General features: G+C 31.8%; 2 protein-coding genes across 18 annotated transcripts in view; one reads left to right on the top strand and one right to left on the bottom strand.

The window, feature by feature from the left end:
- LOC127731904 (zinc finger C2HC domain-containing protein 1A-like) overlaps window positions 1–19,569 on the bottom strand; it is a 384,322-nt gene that overhangs the window by 198,378 nt on the left and 166,375 nt on the right. The window lies entirely within an intron of this gene.
- LOC127731935 (uncharacterized) overlaps window positions 1–19,569 on the top strand; it is a 159,603-nt gene that overhangs the window by 116,612 nt on the left and 23,422 nt on the right. For all 17 annotated transcript variants that reach the window (XR_007995911.1, XM_052240785.1, XM_052240786.1 and 14 more), the window contains one exon: window positions 6,480–7,724. Coding sequence is in view for 16 of the 17 variants with exons in the window: in XM_052240785.1 (XP_052096745.1) it covers window positions 6,480–7,724 (1,245 nt within the window). In the remaining variant the exon portion in view is untranslated. The remainder of the gene's footprint in view (window positions 1–6,479; window positions 7,725–19,569) is intronic.

The raw sequence follows: 19,569 nt of genomic DNA, 5'->3' as shown, positions 1-19,569 counted from the left end.
AAGGGAAGGCTGGGATTGAGTTTGGGGGTGATGAATCATAAGGGGGTTCAACAAATTTGGGGGGGGGTTTCCTTTTTTTTTATACGCCCGTTTACGGGACGTATTATGGTATACCGTTGTACGTCTGTCCATCCGTCTGTCCGTCCGTCGTCAACATGACAGACATTAACTCAAAAACGCTTTAACCAATTTGCATAAAACTTTGGTGATTTTTTTATATATATTGACGTGAGCTCCCTTTCATTTTTTATAAATTTTAGATTTTACGTTTCCGAGTTATGGGGTTTTATTCATTAAAAAAAGGGGGATTTTCCAGTTTTCGGACAATAACTCGAGAATGTTTTCACCAACTTGCAAGAAGTTGTGGTGAATTGTTTATATCTATTGACATGAGCTCCCTTTTGATTTTTAAATATTTTAGATTTTACATTTCCGAGTTACAGGGTTTTATTCATAAAAAAAGGGGGATTTTCCAGTTTTCAGACAAAAAATCAAAAATGCTTTCAGCAGTTCTTATGAAACTTTGGTGAATTGTTTATATCTATTGTATGAGCTCCGTTTAGAATTTTATAAATTTTACATTTTACATTTCTGAGTTATGGGGTTTTATTCATTAAAAAAGGGGGGATTTTCCAGTTTTTGGACAATTACTCAGAAATGCTTTCAGAAATTCTAATGAAACTTTGGTGAATTATTTATTTCTATTGGTGTAAGCTCCCTTTACATTTTTATAAATTATTAATATGACATTGAGAATTAATTGAACTTTAATTGTTTATAGTCTGACAGCAGATTTACTAAGTATTGCGCAACAGCACAGTGTATTGCACAACAGCAAGAAATCTTTAATTGAATATAAATTCAATTCATATAACCAATTTCAAGTTAAATATTTAATACAATCCAAATTCAGACCTGTATCAAGCTTGAATATTGTGTCCATTTTTGTCCCAACTATTCAGGGTTGGACCTTTGCGGGCGTATCCAGCTGCGCTCAGCGAAGCAGTTTATTTTTTTCCTTTTTTCCTCTTTTTTTTTTTCTTTAAAATTTTCCATTTTAAGTTGGTTATTTTTTATTTGTATATAAAAGCAAATAATAATGATATGGTTTGATTTTATCAAAAATTGAAATATTGGGGTTCTTTGATATGCTGAATTTAACCGTGTATTTAGATTCTTAATTTTTGGTCTCGTTTTCAAATTGGTCTACATTAAGGTCCAAAGGGTCAAAAATTAAACTTAGTTTGATTTTAACAAAAATTGAATTCTTGGGGTTCTTTGATATGCTGAATCTAACCGTGTATGTATTTAGATTTTGGATATTGGACCACATTCATTCTGTGTCAGAAACCTATGCTGTGTCAAATATTTAATCACAATCCAAATTCAGAGCTGTATCAAGCTTGAATGTTGTGTCCATACTTGCCCCAACTGTTCAGGGTTCGACCTCTGCGGTCATATCAAGCTGTGCGCAGCGGAGCATTTTATTTTATATTCAAATTATAGTATTTGTGGTTAGCAAAATGGGTTGGAAATATCACGATGGAAACATCATGGTTTTTCAAGAGTAAAGAGAGATATACAAATCATATGAATACACAGAACTTCGATCCAATCAATCATTTGCCTAAATGTTAAATTTTTACTTGTTTTTTACTATCTAAAAGCGTGTAATTTTTGTACAATTTTCATTTGAAATCTGGGAATCCTAATCTTTTATTATTGTAAATTTAAAAGCTCGATGAATTGACAGAACTATATAGTATTAAAAGAGGAGCGAAAGATACTAGATGGACATTCAAACTCATAGCTCAAAAATAAACTGACAACACCATGGCTAAAAAAGAGTAAAGACAAACAGACAAACAATAGTACACAAGTCAAAACAGAGAAGAAACTGAAGACTTAGCAACACGAACCACACAAAAATGGGGGGGGGGGGGGGGGGGGGGCACCCGTGTTGCTCATGTTTATTACAAACCCAGTAAATAGTCTAATTCGGTAGGTAACATTCATGGAAAGGGAACAGGATTGTAGTTACAACATTTGGAACATATCCGATATCATCTGTGAAACGGATATTCTGTAACAGTCAACCAACTCGTGATGGCGTCCGAACAATTTACGAAGGGATTACTTCAACTTCACCATTTTGAACTCTTAGTTTATTAGCTTCATTGTGAGTAGCAATCCTCTATCAAAGAAATCATGATAGGAAATACAAGCCCGGGAATATCATATCAATTGGGAGATATATACTCCATATGCAGGTGCTGCTGGAATGTTGCTACATATAAATGGAAAGATTACAATTGGGAAGCTGAAATCATCTCTTTTGTAGTAATTTTTTTTTTCAAACGACCCTCATTGTCAATTTCTATTAATCTAACCATCATGAACACTAACTTATTGGTAAGAACATTTTCTTACCATCATGACGTAATTTACAAAAATATATCTATATCTAGGATAGGCTGCAATGTCGATTGAATGCTTATTAACAATCAGGTTACTTAGTATATTAAGGTTTAGACAGTGTTTATGATATATTTCGTTTAATATTGTTAAACTAGAGTATTTCTATAAATGACTTCAAATAAATTGACGGGAACGATCACTTAATTGGTATGCACCTGTTTTGTCAATAATTGTTACAAGTAATAAATAGTAGGTTAGCTTGGGCGATTGTAGTATTTCTGAGCACTTCATATGAGTCAATCGAAATCTTGAATAATCGGACTAAGGTGTTAAGCAACCAACAATCAATCAATTACAAAATGCGAACATAAACTTACAAAAGAAAATATATATATATATATATGTAGGACTCTAAAGTGCGATGGGGACGCTAAAGTACGATGCTCACGCTAAAGTGCGATGGTCTGCGCTAAAGTGTGATGCTTCCATACGCTAAAGTCCGATGGTCCACGAAAGTATAAACGTAAGAAACGTAGTTGGATTATGACGTTAACAGTCGTTTATACAAACCAAAAATGTACATGTCGGAAGATAAATCAAGAATATTTAATTAACAACTTTTAAACCAAATGTCCATGACTTAATTAATTTAAACCTAACGGCGTGCTTTGTAGGCTAAAGCAAATGTGTTTTTTCGGGTGCTGGAAGAAGGACTTGTATCCTGCCGTTGACCATTTTACTATATAGATACAAAATAGTATGTATCCTATATCTTGCCACTATTGGAAGCGATGGATACATTTAAATCAATTTTTACGTTGCAGTTTACTTTGCGGTCCCCGTTAAAATATTGTCGATTTTGCTAAAAAGTAACATCAGTTTAATAAAGGTACATGTTTTTTAAAGCGTAAATTATAAATAATCGGCTCAAACATTAGTTTGTACATTGTAGGAAAATAAAACATGTATTTGTACTCGCTACGAAAAAGGAGAAAGCTCTACGAACATCGCCTTTCTCTTGCATTTAAATTAAAGCTTATATGTTACATATTCCGACAATGAACGAATTTTGTATTTGAAATTTACAATGATGACTGTAAGGGGAGGTGTTCACATAAGATATAGACTGTGTGAACGGCAAGCCACAATAAACACCAAATATTTGATACGCCCGAATTGTTAAAAATGCATTTACAGGAAATATAGTATTTTATGACACGTAAATTACCTTTTAAGCAATAATAACGTGGTCGGTCTTCCAAATTTAGAAACAATCACTTAAGCCTGACCGGTAAATATAAAGCCTTATACATATGTTATACTTTAGCATCCCTGTACTTTAACGTTTTAAGCCCTCGAACCCTACCCTATTGGTCCATTTTAATTAAGCGTGATGTACCATCGTACTTTAGCAAACAAACAACCATCGCACTTTAGAGTAAGACACCATCGTACTTTAGCGTAGACCATCGCACTTTAGAGTACCATCACACTTTCAAGTCCTACATATATATTAGGGATGTCAACTCGGTGAAGATTTACTAATCGATTACTTCTTGGTAAACGGAGCGATACTTGAATACTTGCTCGGTAAAACATTTACAAATTGGAAACACAAAATTATACCCATTATACCCATTTTATGTATTGTGGGTCGTTGTCTGCTGAATGTAAAACCCTCAATATTATTACCTAGGACTAGATAATAGTCCATGGAACTGTATACCATAATTTATAGCTCATTAACTAAATGTTCTAATTATTTAAACTGGCAATAAACTAATCAATTAACTAATTAATATCTATAGCAAAATGATTACTCAAACATGTAAAAAAAAATACACATTTATTGACCAACAAAGGGGTGGCGATTAGAACTTACTAATGTCTTTAATCATTTCTGAGGGTTGACACATGGTGCAACGAATTTGTTCTTATTTAAAGATATTATCTTGTCAACTTTTTCTGGGATGAGGCGATTTCTCAACTGTGTTAGGTAACTAAAAGTCCTGTTGATGAAAATATATGCTCTGACGGTACAGAAGTGGGGCAATGACTAACATAAGCTAAATGTGTGAGTCTCGGAAAAATGCTTTTGTTCATATATCCTTCCTCTGTTTGGAGGAATTGTTAATGCAAACATTCGAATTGTATCGTATTTTAATTTTTCTTAATTTGATTTAAATTAATTATTTAATTTCCTTGGAGGTGCTCTAAAAAAACTTGTTCTTTTTTGTTTACACTTAAAGAAAGCAACATTATTCTAACAGGATACCGATTAGTCGAGTTTCATTTTGGTAATCGATCTCGTTACTACCGAGCAATACTCAAGTACTGGAGTACTCGTTGACATCCCTAATATATATGTATATATATATATATATATATATAAACAAGTCTAAATTGAAAACAACGTTCAAACCTATGATTGCGTTGGATAAAAACCGCAATTTTTATACGTGTGCATGCAAAACAAATTTCTTGTCAGAGGGGTCTAAATACAGCACAAACAACATTTTCCAAAAGACCAAAAAAGTGAAAAAGTATATTTTAACAAAACGCATTTGACTAACAGGTTGAGCAGCAAATGTTCTTAAACCCTGCTGACTGCCATTGGCGATTGCCAAATAAATGGATCACCGATGTAATAAATGGATCTTAATTTTGAATTTAATACTAAACAGAAAACAATAAACTTGCGGAAAAAAGGTTTTTGTACACCATATCCGGATTTCAACAAATAATGCGGAAAAAAGGTTTTTGTACACCATATCCGGATTTCAACAAATAATGTCTCTTCAGTGATGTTAGGAATCCAAACGGTATTTGGAAAGCCCAACATTTTACCTCAATTTAGGATAGACTCTTGAATTTTGAGGAGTCAAAATAGGATGAACGGATCATATAAACCCTAAGGCAAATATAATACAAGCCCAAACGAAAAAATATAAACAATATATATATTAGGGATGTAATAAATGGATCTAAATTCTAAATTTAATACTAAACAGAAAACAATAAATATATATATATATATAAATGGATCTTAATTATAAATTTAATACCAAACAGAAAACAATAAATATATATATATATATATATACAACTCGTCTAAACATCAGCCCAACAATGTTAGATCTGTAAATTTGCTTTCGCAAATTTTTTGTTCTTCCCTCGCCGGGATTTGAACTCATGCTACATATATATATATATAATTATACAAGTCTAATTTGAAAACAACGTCCAAACCTATGATTGCGGTGGATAAAAACCGCAATTTTCATACGTGAAAACTATTAATTCAATATCAAACAGAAAACAAAAAACAAATATATATATATATATTTATTGTTTTCTGTTTAGTAATAAATTTATAATTAAGATCCATTTATTACTTCGGTGATCCGTTTATTTGGCAATCGCCAATGGCAGTCAGCAGGGTTCAAGAACATTTGTTGTTCGACCTGTTAGTCAAATGCGTTTTGTTAAAATATACTTTTTGACTTTTTGGTCTTTTGGAAAATGTTGTTTGTGCTGTATTTAGACCCCTCTAACAAGAAATTTATTTTGCATGCACACGTATAAAAATTGCAGTTTTTATCCAACGCAATCATAGGTTTGAACGTTGTTTTCAATTTAGACTTGTTTATATATATATATATATATATAACAATAAGAAGAAGTGGCATGATTGATAATGAGACAACCAACGAACAGAGACAAAATGACGTCATCAACTATAGCTTCCGTACTTTAAGGAATACAATAAATCACTTATTTATAGGATTTTTTCATTGGACATGATGGTGATTATTTAGATCAATAAACTTCTGGTTATTGAAAATAATAATCCCAGTTCCTATATAATTAAACATTTAAATAATTGGTTGATCTATAATGAAAAACATGTGGTTATCAATTTAATCTAAATCAATAGAATTGTTATTTTGGTCGTATTATTATTTAAGTATACCCAACCATATCTGAAATGTGCTATCATGCTAATACTTATCAAGTTTATTGCGGTATAGACTGAATACAGCACATACTTTATATTGAAGATTGAGGACAGATGCAGAGCTTGTCTTGATAGATATGTCCAAGATGTGTCAGAAGATGCGCGAAGACATTTATCAAAAGAGTATGAATACTTGATTTCAAATACAGAAGATAACTCTTGTGTATTCAAGAAAATACGACAAAATCTCTTAAACTTAGCCAAAACAATGAAAACCTGGAATATGGACTATCCACTTAAATTTATTCAGTTGGAAAAACGTCTTCAGCAGAGGAAGAAGAAGTTACCAATTATTGAATTTCGTGAACTTAAGGACATTTCTACTGAAACTCAAAAGCCACTTACTCACAAAGAACTTAAGTTTTTCTTGGAATTTCACCATGAAATGAGAACTTTAGTATATTTTGAGGATCTTTCTGATTATATTATATTAGATACACAGTGGTTGTCTAATGCTTTCAAATGTATTATAACAGCAAAGAAATTCCAATCAGACGCAAGTCGTCATCTTGTTAAAGATAAATGGGATGATTTGAATGTCAGAGGATTATTACATAGTGTGGTTTTAGAAAATATATTAGACAGAAATAAGAAAATTTTTGAATTTGAAGAAGAAGAGCACCCTAATGATAAGCACAAAGATCATATCCTGAAAGTCATGGAAAAATTTGATATTATCATACGACCAAAAACATCAGACCAAGTTGCTGCTGATGAGAAACCTCTGTACTATGTACCATGCATGGTAAAAGCAGTACCTGGAAAGGACATATATGAAATGTTTAATGTGACAAAAGATACATGTAGGATATCTACTTGGTTGTGTTTCCAGTTTAGCTTTCTACCACCACATCTAATGAATCATTTAATTGCTTCTCTGAGCCGGAATTATGAAGTTGCAGAAGTGGGTGTTACCAGACAAGAGCAAAGTAAAATTGCTCTTTTCAAAAACATTGCTGTTTTTGAGTTACAGAAGAATACAAAGTTAACAAAATTACTTGTTATGACATTCCGAAATATTATTCAGATACAAGTTTGGGATTTTGTGGCAGAAATTAAAGCTGGACAGTTTAAATTCATTGCCGACTTTATGACACAGGAAATAAACAAAATAATACATACACGATTCAAGATGTCAACTGTAGAATTTTCAAAAAAGTGGGATTGTGGTTTTAAAAAGCCAGAATGTATGACAGAATCAAGGAACTTTGATATTGTTGGAAAATATTACTGTACAACATGTCTTGAACCACACACCTTCACTGATGAATGGTCAGACCAGCCAAAGGTAAGTAACTATTTGTTTATGAAGACACATCTGCTTTGCATTTAATGCATAATACCAGGTGTCACTTTTTGTGCCCCGCGCATTGCGTTGCTGCGGGGACAAAAAAATATTTGGCGTCCATATATCTGTCTGTATGGTCTTTTTAGCGCTATCACATGTATAATTCTTGACAGATTGTTATGAAACATATTTCAAAGATTTATATCAGCAATGTCTCGGACAAGTAATTTAAAAAGGTGTTATGCCCCTTTAATAAATTAATCATATCTAAATTGCATCGTATTTTCTCTCAAGCCTTCATTGTCGAAAAAGCGAGACATAGCGATCCTACATTCCGTCGGCGTTGTCGTCGGCGGCGTCCACAAATATTTACTCTGTGGTTAAAGTTTTTGAAATTTTAATAACTTTCTTAAACTATCCTGGATTTCTACCAAACTTGGACAGAAGCTTGTTTATGATCATAAGATTATATTCAAAAGTAAATTTTGTAAAAAACAAATTCCATTTTTTCCGTATTTTACTTATAAATGGACTTAGTTTTTCTGCCAGGAAACATTACATTCACTCTACGGTTAAAGTTTTTGAAATTTTAATAACTTTCTTAAACTATCCTGGATTTCTACCAAACTTGGACAGAAGCTTGTTTATGATCATAAGATTATATTCAAAAGTAAATTTTGTAAAAAAAACAAATTCCATTTTTTCCGTATTTTACTTATAAATGGACTTAGTTTTTCTGCCAGGAAACATTACATTCACTCTACGGTTAAAGTTTTTGAAATTTTAATTACTTTCTTAAACTATCCTGGATTTCTACCAAACTTGGACAGAAGCTTGTTTATGATCATAAGATTATATTCAAAAGTAAATTTTGTAAAAAAAAAAATCCATTTTTTCCGTATTTTACTTATAAACGGACTTAGTTTTTCTGCCAGGAAACATTACATTCACTCTGTGGTTAAAGTTTTTGAAATTTTAATAACTTTCTTAAACTATCCTGGATTTGTACCAAACTTGGAGAGAAGCTTGTTTATGATCATAAGATAGTATCCAGAAGTAAATTTTGTAAAAAAAAAATTCCATTTTTTCCGTATTTTACTTATAAATGGACTTAGTTTTTCTGCCAGTTAACATTACATTCACTCTGTGGTTAAAGTTTTTAAAATTTTAACACCTTTCTTAAACTATCCTGGATTTGTACCACACTTGGACAGAAGCTTGTTTATGGTCAAAAGCTAGTATCTAGAAGGAAATTTTGATAAAATTTTGTTCCATTTTTTCCGTATTTTACTTATAAATGGACTTAGTTTTTCTTCCAGTTAACTTTACATACAGTCTGCAGTTAAAGTTTTAAAAACATTTATTAGATTCAAAAACCATCCTGGATTTTTACCAAACTTGGACAGAAGCTACTTACAATCATAAGATAGTATAGAGAGGAATATTTTTCTTAAATTTTTTCCTCATTTTTGTTGAGCCTGCGATTAACAGCAAAAGTAGGCGAGACACTGGGTTCCGCGGAACCCTTACTAATTTTTTTTTATAAGATATTTGTAAAAAGTTTTAAACATGAAAAAAAAGCTTTTTTAGTTATTACTTGAGGAAAGATCAATTAAGTGCAGAGTGGGACATAGGATCTCTGTTCTTTTATCATGTCTAAGTCTTACTCCATGTCTTAATGACTACACAAGAAATGTAACGTTGGGCTTTTAAAAAAAAATGTGTAGATATTGTACAAGCCTATCGAAAATATCATGATCAGCATTTGTGAAACTTATACAGTTTCTTAAAAGTGTTTCAATATTTTGACAATTTCATCAAAACTTGCCAAACTGTGTTAAGTTTAATTTTTGTTTTCTATCTATAACAAGGAACTGCTAAATTACTTCATATTTCTTCATTGTAAAAATTTTCTAGTGTTGTCTATGGTTAACCGGTAAACCACTGGAAGAACCGAATATTAAATACCAAAACCACTTACTGGTTAACCAGACCTGTTTTTCTTTATATATGAAATAATTTATATTTTTTTTTAAATTTTAGAATCATCATCATGCTCTTTAATACATCATAATACGACACATGATTTGTCCAGTATATTGATTACTATAATTGTTAACTTTGAATGCATTTCAACTTAACCAAATTAATTAGCACACAGTAAACTAGCACACAGAAAACTTGCCCATCTACAGTAAACATGATTAACATAAATATATATTGAACAGTTGTAAACAGATATAATTTTAATTCATTATTTGACTTCGATTTACATGTAATATTGCATAGACCTACGTGTAGACCCCGTTTACACTTGTACGAAATTGAATTGATCTTAATTTGAATCGATCTTGAAAAGACCAGGTCGATCTTTTTTAATCCATTGCGTTTACACTACTACATAAAAAGAACCGGTCTGACCTTAATCCTAAAAAAAGAATAGTAAAGGAAATTCTGCATCTTGCGCGGACTATCACACACTGCAAATTCATGGAGAAAATAGTTTGCTCATTGGAATTTCGTATTGATTTATTAATATTTTTTTTGGTTCATACATCACAAGTCTTTAACAAACACATGTGTGTAGACTCGCTAAAAAACGAATGGTCAATGGGTTTGAAGATGAGGATTTGCAGTAAAGAAATAGAACTTATCGATTTAGAAGATATACCCAAAAACAGTGGAATCTATGTTTACTTTTCTTATTCCATCCATTGTTTTTAAACAAGTGTGTTTTTGCCGCTGAACATGCACAGATTTATTTTCATATCTAAATATAACATAACCAGTAAAAAATCAATCGCGATCGATCTAAGCGTTTACACTTGAAGAAAGATCGTTTCAAATAAGATCGATCTTTTTTAGCTTACATGAAAAATATTTTTATGTTTGTCATTAACTTGGGTAAACAAAAGTTTTTAACACATTCACAGAACTATATCATGTATATTGATATTGAAACATCATACACATTTCAATGAATAAATTTTACATAAACAGAGTTAAATGTCTCAATTTTAAAACCATGATGAAACAAATCTAAAAATTCAGGAATATTGGAGTGAAAAAAAAAAACATTTCAATCTTTGCCTGAGGGTTTAACTTGAACTGATGATGTAAAAAAACCTTTTTCACTCAATGACATAAAAACCCTTATAAGTAAATTCTTATCCATGTTATCTGGAGCTCTGTAAGTCTCAATATGCAAGACAGGGATTACTATCCAGTGGCAGCAGCGTAAACTATTTGTATACATGGTATACAGCTAGCTTAATATATATTCCAGAATGTTGAAGACCTGGATGCTTCATGTTTTGTATGCAGATACCTTATGTACAGTCCTTGGCCTCCTTTCATTGTTCACTGACTGCTTAAAATGATTAAAATTTGTTTTTGGCATGTGAATTTTTCACTTATTATGAGTAAAAGGATACATATATCATTTAATAATCAACATAAATATCTAGAACTTGAAACTATCAAAACATTAAATGTCGTAAATTGTTGAATTCTTTCAAAACTTCTATTAAAATCAAGTGCAGATAATATTATTGAATTTGTGTTTTTTTTTTTTTTTTTTGTTAAACCAAGTCTCATTACCTGCTATCTTTAAATACCCCACTCAACGAAGTTCCCAAGGGTATAATGTTTTTGACCCGTCCGTCTGTCTGTCCATCCCTCCGTCCATCTGTCCGTCAGTCCTGTTCTTGTCATCGCAACTACTCTGAAACCACACAACAGAATTCTATGAAACCTTTTTAGATAATAAGGACATACTATGAAGATGTGCATATCAACAGGAAATTATGATTCAATATTTTTCTAGGAGTTACGCCCCTTTGAACTTATTTGTCCCAATATACTACTGCAACAGTTTGTCGTCACAACTCTTCTGAAACCACACAACAGAATTTCATGAAACTTTGTAGATAATAAGGACATATTATGTAGATGTGCATATCGACAGGAAATTATGATTCAGTTTTATTTCTAGGAGTGACGCCCCTTTGAACTTATTTGCTTCAATATACTACTGCAACAGTTTGTCATCGCAACTCCTCTGAAACCACACAACAGAATTCCATGAAACTTTGTAGATAATAAGGACATACTATGTAGATGTGCATATCGACAGAAAATTATGATTCAGGTTTTTTTCTAGGAGTCACGCCCCTTTGAACTTATTTGCCTCAATATACTACTGGAACAGACTAGTTTGTCATCAAAACTCCTCTGAAACCTCACAACAGAATTTCATGAAACCTTTTAGATTATAAGGACATACTATGTAGATGTGCATATCGACAGGAAATTATGATTCAATTTTTTTTAACTTAAAGTTCTTTTATTTGTCCAGTGACAATTCAGGAGCATGGTTAATGTGAGCGCGCTCACTAAGGTTCTTTAATTTTAAAATATTTCTGATGTACGAAGTGATTTAATCTTGCTGTATCTTTAAATATACATGTAATAATGATCCAGGGACTAATTATGTTGCTAAAATTATCAGAATCAAAATCTGTGTGAATAGGATGACCAGTCATGTCAGGTGATTACCTTGTACTGAATCTGGTATAATGACATAAAAAGCACTTGTTTAAGTATCATATCACTATTTATCTTCCAAAATATCACTTCTTTAAGTATGATTATTTTGAATACCCACACTAATTTCAACACCCCCAAACAGTGAAATTTTCATCGCGAACAGTAGAATTTTATATCATAATCTGCAACATGAAACCTTGAATTCTACAGGAAAATTACTCCCACTGCTGGGAAAAATCAGGTCATTATCATAATTATGTAAAGCCTTCATTATAGCATTTGTTCGACAAATATAGAATTTACAGCTAAATGATTGCCTCAAATGCATAAACATGTAAACCTTTCTATCGGAAAGAAAAAAAAAGGTTCAATTTTCAAATTTTACTAATAATAAGATATAAACGTGCACTTAGTCAATTGTCTAACCATATATTAATGTACGACAACTGGTATAACTAGTCTATTTTGCAACTTTATCCTCACAAAGTATAAATAAGTTAACAAAACAAAAACAAAGATGGCTTGCATTACTGAAAAATTATTACACCAGGGTTCTCGGTATCACAAACTAGTCAAAACATTTACTAAATTTTATCATCGATACAAGGACATCATTCTTAAATATAAATCAACATGCAAACATCTGATGTTCAGTGATTGTTGTCTGTTTATGTGGTTCATAAGTGTTTCTCGTTTCTAGTTTTTATATAGATTAGACCGTTGGTTTTCCCGTTTGAATGGTTTTACACTAGTAATTTTTGGGGCCCTTTATAGCTTGCTGTTCGGTGTGAGCCAAGGCTCCGTGTTGAAGGCCGTATCTTGACCTATAATGGTTTACTTTTATAAATTGTTACTTGGATGGAGAGTTGTCTCATTGGCACTCATACCAAATCTTCCTATATCTATCTTATACGTTCAGGTATTTCACATCCAATATCTCATAATAATATTCTTTACAAAGCACAAAAATGTCGGTATTAACCTCAAAAGCTAATCAAACCTTTAAACAGACTTATTTGGAAAGGATATAATTATGATACTGTAGTCAGGTCATTAAGGATTGCATATGTTGGTATTAATATTGATTCACTCATAGTGGTCTAAGTAGTTACTACTGTTATCACTAGCCAGTCAACACTGAGGTTGTGAGTTCAGACCCCGCTTGTGCGGGTACCCTCGACTCCTATCTTAATTGACTTTGATTGTCAGTTTTCCTATCGAAGGTCGTAGTTTTCTCCGGGCACTCCCGCTTCCTTTACCAATAAAAACTGACCGCCAAGAAATAGCCTAAATGCGGTGCTTAAAAGTGGCATTAAACACCAAATATAAATCAATCAACTGATTCACTCATAGGGTCTTTGCATCAGAAATTAACACATTTATTATAAAACCAGGTTTTGGCATGATACTCATGATACTGGTTATGTTCTCATATATTTTATGATGATATAAACCTCTAACGAGAGGGATTGTACCTGATTTTAAGATGATGAAGACATCATTTTTCAATCAGTTTAATTAAGGTCTGGAGCTGGCATGTGAGTAGCTGGTAGTAGTCCTTTGTTAATGTATGTATCATTTTCATTTTGCTTAGTTTCTTTTGTTACCTATTCTGACATCGGACTCGGACCTCTTTTAAACTGAGATTAACTGTGTGTATTGCTATGTGTTTCTTTATTCTACATTGGCTAGAGGTATATGGAAAGGGTTAATATCTCACAAAAAATGTTTAACCCCGCCGCATGTTTGTCAAATAACTCCGCCTACCATTCAACAAGGCTGACTTGGCCAAAAATAGAACATAGAGGTAAAAAGCAAGTGTTGTCATTTATATTTTGAACCATTATAAATAAAGAAAATTTGGAAGGAAAAATTATGTTCAGAATAATGAGCTGTACCAATTATCCACATATACGTCAAAACTGTCAGACAAATTATTTCATGAGTTATTGCTCATAAATGACAAATTGTACATTCTTTAGCTCACCTGGCCCAAAGGGCCAAGTGAGCTTTTCTCATCACTTGGCGTCCGTCGTCCGTAAACTTTTACAAAAATCTACTCCTCTGAAACTACTCGGCCAAATTTAACCAAACTTGGCCACAATCATCATTGGGGTATCTAGTTTAAAAAATGTGTCCAGTGACCCGGCCAACCAACCAAGATGGCCACCATGGCTAAAAATAGAACATAGGGGTAAAATGTAAATTTTGGCTTATATCTCTGAAACCAAAGCATTTAGAGCAAATCTGACTTGGGTAGAATTGTTTATCAGGTCAAGATCTATCTGCCCTGAAATTTTCAGATGAATCGGACAAACCGTTGTTGGGTTGCTGCCCCTGAATTGGTAATTTTAAGAAAATTTTGCAGCTTTTGGTTATTATCTTGAATATTATTATAGATAGAGATAAACTGTAAACAGCAATAATGTACAGCAAAGTAAGATCTACAAATAAGTCAAACATGTCCAAAATTGTCAATTGACACCTTAAGGAGTTATTGCCCTTTATAGTAAATTTTTTACAATTTTCATAAATTTTGTAAATTTTTTACAATTTTAACAAAATATTTTCCACTGTAACTACTGGGCCAAGTTCATTATAGATAGAGATAATTGTAAGCAGCAAGAATGTTCAGTAAAGTAAGATCTACAAACACATCACCATCACCAAAACACAATTTTGTCATGAATCCATCTGTGTCCTTTGTTTAATATGCACATAGACCAAGGTGAGCGATGCAGGCTCTTTAGAGCCTCTAGTTTTAATTTTTATAAGTCCGTCAAAATTTTGACGGGACGTATTATGGTATACAAATGTCGTCTGTCCGGCGTAAACATGTCGCACAGTAACTTGAGAACAACTTATCCAAATTTCATGAAACTTAACATAGTTGTTTCTTATGATGGTCAAACGATCTGTATACTTTTTGGTGAAAATAAGATTAAAACTTTTTGAGTTACGGGTCTCTAAAACAGGTGTGTGTTTTTTTCACATGTCGCACCGTATCTCAAAAACAATTTATGATTATTGCTTAAAACTTTACACACTTCTTAGTTATATTAATCTTAAGATCTGTATACTTTTTGGTGATGAATCAAAATTTTATTTTTGAGTTATTGAGTATTTTATAAAAAAAGGGGGAGGGGGTTTTCACATGTCGCGCTGTAACTCAAAAACAATTCATGATTATTGCTTAAAATTTTACACACTTCTTAATTATATAAATCTAAAGATCTGTATACTTTTTGGTTTTGATTCAAAATTTTATTTTAGAGATATTGAGTTTTTTGTAAAAAAAAAGGGGGGTTTTCGCATGTCGCGTCGTATGTCAGAAACTATTTATGATTATTGCATAAAAATTCACACACAAGACGACGGGCGTATCATGCTATCATGGCGCAGCTGTTTATTGCTTATTATCATGACAACTATGATATTTAGAGAGAAACATTTTTTTATGATTTAAATTCTGAAATATAAATAAACATCTTGAATCACAAGAATTATCAGCAAGGCAAGATCTTTTAATAAGTCAAGTGCAAGTGATTTAATTACTGTAATTTTTCCCAATAATGTGAGTTTTAGATGTTGCCAGCTCCTCAGAATTGCAGAGACCTCTTTAATCTTCTTAGCAAAATTAATTTCTGTGATACAGCTTAAATCTAAAGAAAATTCAATCCCCAAAAGTTTTAAAAAATTTGAATGTGACCAATGAAGTTTTAAGTTAGGACATAGAATAAGATCTGAATATGTTTTACTTCCATCCCATAGTGCTTTTGTTTTTGAAGCAATTATTTTCAAACCTGAAATTTTATAAAAAGATTCAAAACATGAAAGTGTTTCCCTTCCATCTAACATAAGGAATGTGTCATCTGCATACTGGCTTAAAAGTGATTCATTAACATTGACAGTAATTCCCCTTATATCAGGATTACCTTTCAATTTCAAAGATAATAATTCAACACCAATTATAAATAAATAGTCAGAAAGAGGATCTTCTTGTCTGCAACCTCTTTCTAAATGAAAAAACTTAGACATGTGTCCATTATTTATAACACAACTTGATGCCCGTAAGTATAAAGTTTCAAACCATCTACATATCGAAGGCCCAAAATTAAAGCTTTTCAAAGAATTTTTTTTAAAATAACCATTCCAAAGAATCAAACGCCTTTTCAAAATCAACAAGTTATAAAAGACCTGTCTTATTATTTTCCTCAAGATAGTGCATCAAATCATAAAAAAGACGTGTGTTCTCACCCATAAATCTGTCTTTAATGAAACCTTTTTGTGTATCACTTATGATAAATGGTAATAAGTTATCCAAGGTACCAGGCTTATAATTTAATACGCCAGACGTGCGTTTCATCTACATAAGACTCATCAGTGACGCTCAGATCAAAATAGATTTAAAGCCAAACACGTACAAAGTTGAAGAGCATTGTAAAACAGGTTTAAGTCTATTAGCTATAACCATGATAACAGCAGAAGCTATTTTCATATCAGTATTCAAAAGACTAAGAGGACGCCAGTTATTAATATACTGTCTGTCTTTTCCCTCTTTAGGAATGCAAGTTATTATACTTTGATACTGAAAATCAGAAAATTTTCCACCCTCATATCCAAAGTGAATAGACCGAAAGACAAAAGGGCCAATATCTTTCCAAAAAAAATTTATAAAAATCTACAGTACACCCATCAGAACCAGGACTTTTTCCATTTGTCATAAATTTTAAAGAATCAGCACATTCTTTAAAAGTTAAATTTTCTTCACAAAGGTCACTTCTGTAAGCTTAATGTTATGATTAAAGAATGATGTATCATTGCAATCTAATTTTTTGCTTGGGTACAAGTTTTTGTCGAGCCTGCGACTTTTGTCGCAGAAAGCTCGACATAGGGATAGTGAGGCGGCTACGGCGGCGGCGGCGTTAGCTAACTTCTTCAAAGCTTTATATTTTAGAAGATGGAAGGTCTGGATGCTTCATACTTTGTATATGGATGCCTCATGTTACGAAGTTTCCGTCAGTCACATGTCCAATGTCCTTGACCTCATTTTCATTTTCAGTGACTACTTGAAAAAAAAGTTAAGATTTTTTGTAATGTTAGATTCTCTCTTATTATAAGTAATAGGATAACTATATTTGGTATGTGCGTACCTTGCAAGGTCCTCATGCCCGTCAGACAGTTTTCACTTGACCTCGACCTCATTTCATGGATCAGTGAACAAGGTTAAGTTTTGGTGGTCAAGTCCATATCTCAGATACTATAAGCAATAGGTCTAGTATATTCGGTGTATGGAAGGACTGTAAGGTGTACATGTCCAACTGTCAGGTGTCATCTGACCTTGACCTCATTTTCATGGTTCAGTGGTTATAGTTAAGTTTTTGTGTTTTGGTCTGTTTTTCTTATACTGTATGCCATAGGTCTACTATATTTGGTGTATGGAATGATTGTAAGGTGTACATGTCTAGCGGGCAGGTGTCATCTGACCTTGACCTCATTTTCATGGTTCAGTGGTCAAAGTTAAGTTTTTTGAGTTTTGGTCTTTTTTTCTAATATTATATGCAATAGTTCAACTATATTTGGTGTATGGAAATATTTTATGATCTATTTGGCAGTCACGCAGGTTTTATTTGACCTTGACCTCATTTTCAAGGTTCATTGCTCAGTGTTAAGTTTTTTGTGTTTTGGTCTGTTTTTCTTAAACTATAAGCAATAGGTCAACTATATTTGTTGTATGGAAGAATTGTTAGCTGTACATGCCTGCCTAGCATAGTTCATCTGACCTTGACCTCATTTTCATGGTTCATTGGTCAATGTTTAGTTTACTTGGTTAATGTTAAGTTTATGTGACAGTTGTAATAAAGCTTTATATTTAGGACTATCAACATAATATCAATGATTAGTAAAGAAGGCGAGAAATTTCAGCGTGTGCACTCTTGTTATAAAAATTTTGTTGTTCCATCAGAGTTTTGGATTGCTCTGAAATATGTTGACCTTTCTCATCAAAGGCTCTAATTTTTCATGTGCATCATAAGATATGTCCCTGAGATTACAGTAGGTGTACTTCTAATTCTAATGCACAGCTCATGACATGTTTTTTTTTTCACACTGATCAGTAACATTACAGATTGAACTACACATTATGATTTGAGATCATGGAGAGAATGTTCCTTCTATGTGTATATGTAAAGCAAAATTATATCCGGCTGAAATATCATCGGGCGGAAAAAAAATTACAGATGATGTTTTAAGATTTTTTCCCTAGGAAAATATTTCATTGTGAGATATTTTCCATTGTCATGAAATTTTTCCAAGAAGTTAAGATATTAAATTGTTAATAAAAAAAAACAAATCTTTGCAACTACTATGGACTAATAATTGTGTATTTTAATATAACCTAAAATACTGAATGCAAAACCAAATAAATGTATTATAATGGGAAATAATTTCACAGATTAAAATTTAATGATATTCTTCAATAATTTTAAATATCATTCTTTTAAAAGACAATTATCATGAAACAAAACCAGAAGTAATTTCACAGATCTTAACTGTGAAATAATATCATGATCAATAAGAAAATAAGGTAAGTGAATACAGGTATTAAAAGGTGGGTTGTTTTCAGATCTCTGTGCAAATACATTTTGAATTTAATTAATGTGTACATTTATGAAAATGCAGTTTAATTTGTAATGTAGTTTGTGATAATGTGACAAAATCAGATGAATCATAACACAACAATAAATAATAACAAAAACAATTTTAACAGCTGGATAGTATTTAACTATGAAATAATTTCTGTCTAATTATTTTTTTATTAAATTCATCCTTTAATATTAATTTATATAAAAGATCAGAGATAAAAGTGTTTGGGAAACTTTATTGTGACACATTCTCCACCAGAAAAAAATATTACAGAGGAAGAAATAAACCATTACATATACAGATTGCATTATACTTAAGATTAGGCTCGAGGGTACAAAAATTTCAGCAAAAATTTAAACATTGTTTTTTTTCATTAAAAATTTTATTTATTACACTATTAGTTGTTAGTTTATGATATGTTACAAAAATCAAATAAAAAAAATCCTTTTGGCCCCAGATGACTTTTAAAATGTTTATATCATTGAAAAAGCTCGAAATGATCTCCCTTTGATGCAAAAATGCCATTTTTTTGCATTTAAATTGAAATATCTTATTTAACTCATTTTATTATTTTTTTTCAAATGAGCTGTACTTAAACTAAACAATTGTAAAATTTAAACGATTTCTGTAATTCAGTTCTTTTTTCTTATTA

This window comes from Mytilus californianus, unplaced genomic scaffold (assembly GCF_021869535.1).
Source record: "Mytilus californianus isolate M0D057914Y unplaced genomic scaffold, xbMytCali1.0.p SCAF_21, whole genome shotgun sequence".
Taxonomy (NCBI): Eukaryota; Metazoa; Mollusca; class Bivalvia; order Mytilida; family Mytilidae; genus Mytilus; species Mytilus californianus.
Note: the sequence above shows the minus strand (reverse complement) of the source record. Positions and strands in the feature narration are given on the sequence as shown.